This window comes from Perognathus longimembris, chromosome 25, assembly GCF_023159225.1.
Source record: "Perognathus longimembris pacificus isolate PPM17 chromosome 25, ASM2315922v1, whole genome shotgun sequence".
In the NCBI taxonomy this organism is placed as follows: domain Eukaryota; kingdom Metazoa; phylum Chordata; class Mammalia; order Rodentia; family Heteromyidae; genus Perognathus; species Perognathus longimembris.
In genome coordinates, this window is record NC_063185.1 from 19872062 (window position 1) to 19884222 (window position 12161).

The 12161-nt window shown below is 58.6% G+C and overlaps 1 protein-coding gene across 1 annotated transcript; it reads right to left on the reverse strand.

Annotated features, from left to right (window-relative positions):
- Positions 1-8104: 8104 nt before the first annotated feature.
- Positions 8105-11739, reverse strand: C1qtnf2 (C1q and TNF related 2). The gene is given in 4 exon segments (XM_048333981.1): positions 8105-8822; positions 10030-10213; positions 10215-10286; positions 11728-11739. Coding segments are annotated over 3 exon segments (858 nt in total). The 5' UTR covers positions 10275-10286; positions 11728-11739; the 3' UTR covers positions 8105-8208.
- Between the last annotated feature and the right edge of the window lie 422 nt (positions 11740-12161).

Consider the following 12161-nt stretch of genomic DNA (forward strand, 5'->3'; position numbering starts at 1 on the left):
TCTGTCTGTCTGTGTGTGTCTCTCTCTCTGTCCCCCCCTCTCTGGCAGAAGTTTGTCGCCAAAGTCGCCCCCGCCCCGCCCCCCTCCCCGCCCGGCCTTTGTCCTGCCCGGAGCCCGGCCCGAACTCACGCAGCCGGGTCCGGCCCGGGGAGGGGGAGAGGGGGGCCGCTGCGGGCACCAGGCCCCGGTCCTGGGGGGCGGGGGGCCCTGGAAGAGGGGAGGGGCGGCCCCCGAATCCCCGACGCTCCCCAAGGGCGGCCGTGCCCCGCGTGCGCTCGGGTCCCGCCGCAGCGCCCCCGCCCCCCCACCCGGAGGCCCCGCCCCCACCCGGAGGCCCCGCCCCCAACCGGAGGCCCCGCCCCCAACCGGAGGCCCCGCCCACCACCCGGAGGCCCCCGCCCCCCAACCGGAGGCCCCGCCCCCTCACCCGGAGGCCCCGCCCCGGCCCCCCGCCCTCCTCGACCCCACCCCTCCCCCGGAGGCCCCGCCCCGGCCCCCGCCCTCCCCGACCCCACCCCTCCCCCGGGGGCCCCGCCCCTGCCCCGGAGGCCCCGCCCCCTGCCCCGGCGGCCCCGCCCCTGCCCTCCCGCCAGGAGGCCCCACCCACTGCCCCCCACCAGGAGGCCCCGCCCCCTGTCCGCCCACCCGGAGGCCCCGCCCCCTGTCCGCCCACCCGGAGGCCCCGCCCCCTGTCCTCCCCCTCCCCCTGCCCTCGCTGGGGGTCGGGAAGGCGCGCCGCGCGCATGCGCCGCGCGTGTCCCCGCGGGTCGCCGCCGCTTCCTGTCCCCCTCCCCCCCCCTCCCTCCCTCCCTCCCTCCCTCCCTGCGTGCCGCCCTCGCCGGGGCCCGGGGGGCGGCGCCGGGGGTGGGGGTGGGGAGGGCAGGGGGCCCGGCGCACCCCGCGATCCGACCCTCCCTCCCCCCCCCCCCCCGCGCTCCCCCCGCCTCCGGTGCGCGCGCCCGGGCCACCTGTTCCTCCCGGCCCGGCTCCGGTGCGCGCGCCCGGGGGGGGGGAACCCGAGGAGCCCGCCCGGGGGGGGGCCTGGGCCCGGAGACCCCACGCCGTCATCCCCGGCACCCGACTCCCCGCGCGGACGCGCTGCCGCCCCTCAGCCCAGCAGCCAGGAGGCCGAGAGCCGGGACGGCGGTTCAAAGCCAGCCCGGCCGGCCTGAGACGAGGACGGCGGTTCAAAGCCAGCCCGGGCCGGCCTGAGACGCTCACCCCAACCGCCAGAGCCGGGAGGAGGCCATGGTGCGTGTGCACACACACACCACACACACCACACACACCACACACACACACACCACACACACACCGTACACACCCACACACACACCACACACACACCACACACACCACACACACCACACACACCACACACCCCACACACACCACACACACCACACACCACACACACACCACACACACACCACACACACCACACACACACCACACACCACACACACACCACACACCACACACACACCACACACACACCACACACACCACACACACCACACACCACACACACACACACCACACACCACACACCACACACACCACACACCACACACACACCACACACCACACACACCACACACACCACACACACCACACACCCCACACACCCCACACACCCCACACACCACACACACCACACACCACACACACACCACACACCACACACACACCACACCACACACCACACACCACACACACCACACACACACCACACCCCACACACACACACACACACACCACACACACCACACACACACCACACACACCACACACACACACACCACACACACCACACACACCACACACACACCACACACCACACACACACACCACACACACACCACACCACACACACACCACACCCCACACACACACACACACACACCACACACACCACACACACACCACACACACCACACACACCACACCCCACACACACCACACCCCACACACACCACACACACCACACACACACCACACACACACACACACCACACACCACACACACCACACACACCACACCACACACCATACACCACACACACACCACACACACACCACACACACACACACACACACACACACACCACACACACCACACACACACCACACACACCACACACACCACACACACACACCACACACACCACACACACACACACCACACACACCACACACACCACACACACCACACACACACCACACACCACACACACACCACACACCACACACACACCACACACACACCACACACACACACACACCACACACACACCACACACACACCACACACACACACACACACACACACACACCACACACACCACACACACCACACACACACACCACACACACACACACCACACACACCACACACACCACACACACCACACACACCACACACCACACACACACCACACACCACACACACCACACACACACACACACCACACACACACCACACCCCACACACACCACACACACCACACACACACCACACACCACACACACACCACACACCACACACACACCACACACACACCACACACACACACACACCACACACACACCACACACACACCACACACACACACACACACCACACACACACCACACACACCACACACACACCACACACACACACACACCACACACCACACACCAACACACACACACCACACACCACACACACCACACACACACATACCATACACCACACACACCACACACACACCACACACCACACACACACACACCACACACACACCACACACACCACACACACACCACACACCACACACCACACACACACACACCACACACACCACACACCACACACACCACACACCACACACCACACACACACCACACACACCACACACACACCACACACACACCACACACCACACACACACACACACACCACACACACACACACCACACACACACACACACCACACACACCACACACCACACACCACACACACCACACACACCACACACACACCACACCCCACACACACCACACACACCACACACACACCACACACCACACACACACCACACACCACACACACACCACACACACACCACACACACACACACACCACACACACACCACACACACACCACACACACACACCACACACCACACACACACACACCACACACACACCACACACCACACACACACCACACACACACCACACACACACACCACACCACACACACACCACACACACACCACACACACACACACACACCACACACACACCACACACACCACACACACACCACACACCACACACACCACACACCACACACCACACACACACCACACACACACACACCACACACCACACACACCACACACACACACATACCATACACCACACACACCACACACACACCACACACCACACACACACACACCACACACACACCACACACACCACACACACACCACACACCACACACCACACACACACACACCACACACACCACACACCACACACACCACACACCACACACCACACACACACCACACACACCACACACACACCACACACACACCACACACCACACACACACACACACACCACACACACACACACCACACACACCACACACACCACACACACCACACACACCACACACCACACACCACACACACCACACACACCACACACACACACCCCACACACACCACACACACCACACACACACCACACACCACACACACACCACACACCACCACACACCACACACACCCACACACACACACACACCACACACACCACCACACACACCACACACACACACCACACACCACACACACACACACCACACACACCACACACCACACACACCACACACCACACACCACACACACACCACACACACCACACACACACCACACACACACCACACACCACACACACACACACACCACACACACACACACACCACACACACACCACACACACCACACACACACCACACACCACACACACCACACACACACACACACACCACACACACACCACACACACCACACACACACCACACACCACACACACCACACACACCACACACACCACACACACACACCCACACACACACCACACACACCACACACCACCACACCCCACACACACCACACACACACCACACCCCACACACACCACACACACACCACACACACACCACACACACACACCACACACACACACACCACACACACCACACACACCACACACCACACACACACACACACCACACACACCACACACACCACACACCACACACACACACCACACACACCACACACACCACACACACCACACCCCACACACACCACACACACACCACACCCCACACACACCACACACACCACACACACACCACACACACACCACACACACCACACACACACCCACACACACCACACACCACACACACACACACACCACACACACACACACCACACACACCACACACACCACACACACACACACCACACACACACCACACACCACACACACCACACACCACACACACCACACACACACCACACACCACACACACACCACACACACCACACACCACACACACACCACACACACACCACACACACACACACACCACACACCACACACACACACCACACACACACCACACACCACAACACACCACACACCACACACCACACACACACCACACACACCACACACACACCACACACACACCACACACCACACACACACACACACACCACACACACACACACACCACACACACACCACACACACCACACACACACCACACACACACACACCACACACCACACACACCACACACACCACACACACACCACACACCACACACACACCACACACCACACACACCACACACACACAACACACACACACACCACACACACACACACACACACACACACCCCACACACACCACACACACCACACCCCACACACACCACACACACACCACACACACCACACACACACACACACACACACCACACACACACCACACACACACCACACACCACACACCACACACACCACACCCCCACACACACCACACACACACCACACCCCACACACACCACACACACCACACACACACCACACACACACCACACACACCACACACACACCACACACACCACACACCACCACACCACACACACACCACACACACCACACACACACCACACACCACACACACCACACACACACACACACACACCACACACGCCACACACACACCACACACACACCACACACCACACACACCACACACACCACACACCACACACACCACACACCACACACCACACACCACACACACACACACACACCACACACCACACACACACCACACACACACCACACACACCACACACCACACACACCACACACACCACACACACCCACACACACCACACACCACCACACCACCACACACCACCACACACACCACACCACACACCACACACCCACACACACACACACCACACACACCACACACACACACCACACACACACCACACACCACACACACACCACACACACCACACACACACCACACACACACACACCACACCACACACACACACACCACACACACCACACACACACCACCACACCACACACCACACACCACACACACACCACACACACACCACACACCACACACACACACCACACACACACACACCACACACACACCACACACAACACACCACACACACACACACACACACACCACACACACACCACACACACACACACACACACACCACACACCACACACACCACACACACACACACACACCACACACACACCACACACACCACACACCACACACACACCACACACACACCACACACACACCACACACACCACACACACCACACACACCACACACCACACACACACACCCACACACACACCACACACACCACACACACACCACACACACACACCACACACACACCACACACCACACACACACCACACACACCACACACACACCACACACACACCACACACCACACACACCACACACACCACACACCACACACACCACACACACCACACACACACATACCACACACACACACCACACACACACCACACACCACACACACACCACACACACCACACACCACACACACCACACACACTACACACACACACACACACCCCACACCCTCACAGATCGGCCTCCCCTGGGCAGCCCCCTGTGCTTTATGCCCCCTGGAGCAGCTCACTCAGGGGTCACAGGCCGACCCCGCAAAGGGCCACAGCCCGCGGCAATTTGTTTCCTCAGCAATGGATGTTCCTTAGGTTCTTTTCGACCTAACTAACCAGTTTGGAGAGGGTCCTGACTGGCGTTCTATAGTTGGGGACACTGAGGCCACCCGATGCTATGGAAGGACGTGGTCCGAGCCACACAGGAGTGGAGGAGTTGGGGAGACGGGGCGGGATCAGGGTGTCTTGCTCCCAGTCTCTCTCTCTGCTTCACATGCATGTGAAGTCGTTCGGTGAGGGGCGGCTCTGTGTTCCAATTCCTTTTTTCTTTTTCCCAGCACAGGATCGTGGCTGCCTAAGGCGGTGGGCGGCTGTCTGTCTGTCTGTCCGCCTGCCTGTCCACAGCCTGACTTCCTCTCTCCTCTGCCCTGGCCGTCCTGTCTGTGATAGATGTTCTCCCCCTAGTGGTGAAGGTGAGCTGACAGGCAGGAGGCTGCCCAGCCCCCGGGTACCCCCCCACACCCCCACCCCCACACACACCCCCCACACCCCCACCGGGCCCTGATCCCAGCCTGTGGGATCCTGCCTGCCTGGCTGGCTTTTACATTCCGATGTTTTGCTCCTCGTTTTTGTTTTCACGATTCCCTCCCTGTGCTGGTGACATGGGCACTCTATTTTTCGTTTTTGTTTGGGCAGTGCCGGGGTTCGAACTCGAGGCCTTGGGTCTGCTAAGCAGGCAGTGTACCACTTGGGCCACACATACTCTTCCCCTAGCCCTCTGTGCTTCAGTTATTTTTCAGATACACGAGTCTCGCGCTTTTTGCCTGGGCTTGTCTCAGACCACAGTCGTCCTGTGTCTCCCTGTGTAACTGGGATTACAGGCTTGTACCACCATGCCCTGCTCCTGTGTTTAGAGTCTCTTGCTAACCTGCTGCCTGGGATCGCTTTGAACCACCAATCTCTGCCTCCTAAGTAGCTGGAATGACAGGTATGTGTTTCTGCCAGTCCTGGGCCTTGAACTCAGGGCCTGAGCACTGTCCCCAGGCTGTTTTTGCTCAAGGCTAGCACTCTACTACTTGAGCCACAGCGCCACTTCTGGCCTTTTCTGTGTATGTGGTGCTGAGGAATTGAACCCAGGGCTTCATGCTTGCGAGGCAAACTCTCTCTACGACTAAGCCACATTCCCAGCCCATAGTTTATTCTTGATCAATGTGGTGGTTCCGACATGTGCACATAAAATTTGTAGTCTAATATATAAGTCAACCTAAAAAAAGATAAACTCTATCGCCAGCGGCTCCGAGCTATAGTCCTAGCTACTAAGGAGGCTGAGATCTGAAGATCGCCATTCAAAGCTAGCTGGGGCAGAAAGATCCAGGAGACTCTTATCTCCATTTAACCAACAAAAAGCCAGAAGTGGTAGTGTAGCTCATATGGCAGAGCCCTAGCCTTGAACAGAACGGGCTGTACAAGAGCATGAGTTCCTGAGTTCAAACCCCAGGATGAGCATCACCAACGGTTAAAAGAAAAAAAAAAAAACTTAAGTCAGTAACTAGCTGGGCCCTGGTGGCTCACACCTGTAATCCCAGCTACTTAGGAGGCTAAAACCCGAAGCCTGGGGTTCAAAACCAGCCGGGACAGGGAAGTCCAGGAGACTCTTTATCTCCAGTTAACTAAGCCAAAAGCTGGAGATGAAGTCAGGACTCCAAGGGAGCCAGCCAGGAACACAAAGGCTCAGCCCAGGCCCCAAGTTCAAGCCCCATGACCGACATAAATAAAGAAGTAAAATAATTGCCAAGTGAACCGATGAATCAAAAAAGCCTGGTTTTAATGCTAGACGATAAAAAAAGAAAATCAGAGGCAGCGAGCCCGAGCAGAGGAGGCCGGCGGGGGGGGGGGGGGGGGCCGGGGCTAGACTTCGTTGGGGTCGCCCTGGTCGGCGTAGATGAGGAAGCCGGTGAAGAGGCTGTCCGTCCAGTAAGGGTCGTAGAAGAGGCCATTTTGCTCCGAGTAGAAGATCTGCAGCCAGACCTCGTCGCCCTGCTTCAGGGCCAGGACGGTGGAGCCCGAGGCGATGTCGTGGTTGCCGGTGTTGGCGTCGAAGGTCCGGATGCGGTACTGGCCGTTGTGCACCAGGCCGATGGCCAGGTGCTTGTTGGCCAGCGTGATGTCGTAGGTGAAGTAGTACACGCCCGGCACCCCGCACACGAACTTGCCGCTCGAGGCGTTGTAGTGGCCCCCCTCGTTCATCAGGATCTTGTCAAACTTGATGGGCAGCCGCTCCCGGGGGTAGCTCTTGGTCACCGCCACCGAGAAGGCCGACTTGGCCCGGCCGCTGCTGCAGCCGCAGGGGCCCGGCAGGCCCGGCTCGCCCTTCCTGCCCTTGGGCCCCTTCTTGCCCGGCGTGCCGTGCTTCCCGGGGGCTCCGGGGACCCCCTTGGGGCCTCGAGGCCCGGCCCGGCCAATGGCCCCGGCTTTGCCCTTTGGGCCTTGCTTCCCGCGGTTACCGGTGCGGCCTGGAGGACCTGAAAGACAGCAGTTGGTGTTTTAAGGAAAGTGTCGCGCCCCCTCTTCCCCCCCACCCAAGTTGTGGGGTTTGAACTCAGGGCCTGAGCTTTGAGTCACAGCTCTCCTTCTGGTTTTCCGGTGGTTCATTGGAGGGAAGAGTCTCAGGGACTTTCCTGCCTGGGCTGGCCTCAAACCACCATCCTCAGATCGCAGCCTCTGGAGTAGGGGTTCACTGGGGCATTGCTCACAGTGCTGAGCTGGAGGCCTGGTTCAGCAGTGCTGGCGGGGCAATGAAGGGGACTTAGCCAGGGAGCACCAGTGCAAACCCCACCACTACCAGAAAAGGAACGCGGGGGAGAAAGAGCAGGAGCCATGAATCCCCATCGGAAGTGGAAGGACTGGAGATTGTGGTTCAGCCATACTGTGGAATGGACCACAGCATTCACAAGGAGTGGAGCAGGTGTGTGTGTGTGAACGGAAACCATCACGAAAGGGCCCTGATAGAGGAGGGCGGGTGAGGACGTTTCTAGGTTGCAGTGATGCGATACTACAATGCTAAGTACTTCTCCACACACTTAGTACCACGCAGTGCCCCGCCTAGGATGAGGAGTGGCTACACACCCACCAGCCATCACATCCCGTAGAACAGCTTCCCAGCATGCTTTGCTGTGCACCCTGTCTCCATTGTTAATTCTCCTAGCTCATAAAATGCACACTTCTCTCTGCTACATTGTAGAACATTTTAATCAAACATCTGCGGGCAAAAGCTTGAGTTAACATCCGAACAGACGCAATTGCTGTCAGTTGTTACTCTGTGTGTTAGGAGCTTAAATGCACTGAACTTGGAATTGCTATTGATTGATCGACTGATCCTGGGTCTTGAACTCAGAGCCTGGGTGCTGTCCCTAAGCTTTTATTGTATTGATTTATTTATTTTTTCCTCAAGGCTAACTAGTGCTCCACTGCTTGAGCCACTGCTCCATTTCTGGCTTCTTGATGGTTCATGGGAGATAAGAGTCTCTCAGCCTTTCCTGCCTGGGCTGGCTTCGAACCGGGATCCTCAGATCTCAGCCTCCTGAGCAGTCAGATGACAGGCGTGAGCCACCAGCGCCCCAGCAAACAACGCCCCGAAGGCTTGCATATTTCTTGGAGTGTGGGACCGAACCCGGCACCCGACGCCGTCCCTCGTGGAAACGGCGCGCGCGGGCGGGCGGGGCCGCTTACCTTCCTCTCCGCTGTCCCCGCGGAGCCCGTCCTGCCCGTCCTGCCCGTCTTTACCAGGAACGCCCATTCTTCCCACCGTGCCCGAGGGCCCTGGCGCTCCCGGGGGGCCGGGGGGCCCCTGAGGGCCGGGGAGGCTGCAGACGAGTTGAGGGGCGCCCTTCTGGAAGTCTCTGCGGGCGAAGGGGGCCGAGCAGCGGGTCGGCGGCGCAGGGGAGGGCACAGGCCAGCAGCACCCAGGGGATCATGGCCGCCGGGGCCTGGGAGAGAGGAGGGATTGTGGGCCAGGGCCTGGGGTGGGGGGTGGGGAGTCAGGGGGATGGGGGGGGAGGGGGAGGAAGGGGAGGGGACAGGGAGCGAGGAGAGGGGAGGGCCCACACACACACACGCACACACACGCACACGCACACACCACACCACACACACCACACACGCACACACGCACACACACACACACGCACACACACACACCCTTTGGATTGGCCTGTGCCTAGCAGCATGCCTAGGAACTAAGCCCAGATAAGCCCAAAGATTGGGGTGCACAAAACACCACGCCCCCACGCTAATCTCACTTGCTGTCTGAGTCCCATCCTCCACCCCCCAGCCCGCCCTTCTCAAGGCCCTCTAAGTCACTGCTGTGGCCGTCAGCCACTCCTGGGGCTGAGTCCCTAGATGACCTGGCCTCCGGTCCTGATCCGGCTGAAGCTCCGCCCCCTCCCCCTCCCCCCTCCCCCCCTCCCCTCCTCCCCCTCCCCCTCCTCCTCACCCCTCTCTTTGCTCCAGACTGGCGGGACCAGGGCCTCCTTTGGGCCGGGAACCTTCCAGCTCCACCCTGGGCTGCTGGCTCAGTGCGGTGTTGTGTTTGGGTTTAAATGTCATTTCTTCCAGAGTAACTTTGGATCCCAGCTCTTTTTCCGTCCTGGCTCTCACGACAAGTGACTGCTAGTTTATGTGGTTGCCTGTCCCCATGCATCTCCTTGTTAAAATATAAGTCCGTCCGTGTCCCCCCCCACCCCAAGGACAAGACACAACAGACGTCACATTTCTTCACACACGGAGTGTTTAAGAAATGTCTGCGGGCCAGCACGGGGGGCTCATGCCTGTCATCCTAGCTACTCCGGAGGCTGAGATCTGAGGACCGAGGTTTGAAGCCAGCCCCGACAGGAAAGTCCATGAGACTCTTATTGCCAATAAACTGCTCAGAAAAAGCCAGAAGTGGGGCTTTGGCTCAGTGGATAGAGCAAAAAGAAGCTAGGACTGGCGGAGGAGGAGGGGGGGGGGGAGAAGAGCCTGCTTCATTAATAAGACCCATTAATTGAGACTTAATTACTATTTCATTAGGCGAGACTCAGACTTGGCCCTTAAAGTCCACAGAGGTGGCCAGCACAGCCCCTCAAGCCTGTAATCCCAGCTAGTCAGGAGGAGGAGAGCCTGTAGAATCATCCGGGAAGTTCAAGGCTAGCCAGCCTGGGCAAAAAAATTAGTGAGACCCAATCTCAACAAGTCAGATGTGTTGGTACACACCTGTTAGCTACACAGGAGGGATGGGTGGGGGGATTTTGATTTGATGTTGGTTTGGGACAAACAGCAAGACCCTAGATGGAAAGTCAGAAACAGAAAGGGCTTGGGGGTGTGACTCAAGTACTAGTAGTAGCAGTAGTGTGTGTGTGTGTGTGTTAGCATAGGAAGTCAGGTCCTTACACTCTTGCTCGGTTCTTCGGCTCAAGGCTGGCACTCTACCACTTGAGCCACAGCTCCACTTCCAGGAAGCTCATGAAGTCTTCCTGTTCAAAGGGAAAAGAAGGTGGGTTGGCTCACCCGCAGAATCAGCCTCCTGATGTGCTAAATTTGGGTGCGTTCTAGAGTCTGGTTTTAATTTCACGGGTCCTGAACTTCTCATCTCGCAGGAAAGTAGCTAAGGATTCAACAATCCATATGTTCTAGCCCCAGGAGCTGGCGGCCTGGCCCCCCAGGACAAGGCTTCCTGGTTCATTCCCCAGGGCCTTCAGCTCCAATCAGTGACTCACAGATTCTTCTAGAATGCGCTCTGCCAGTATAAACTCCAAGAACACTTTGTCTGGGCCACAAGCAAGGCCGCGAGATGGAGGTATGGAAAGACTCGAAGATATACATTA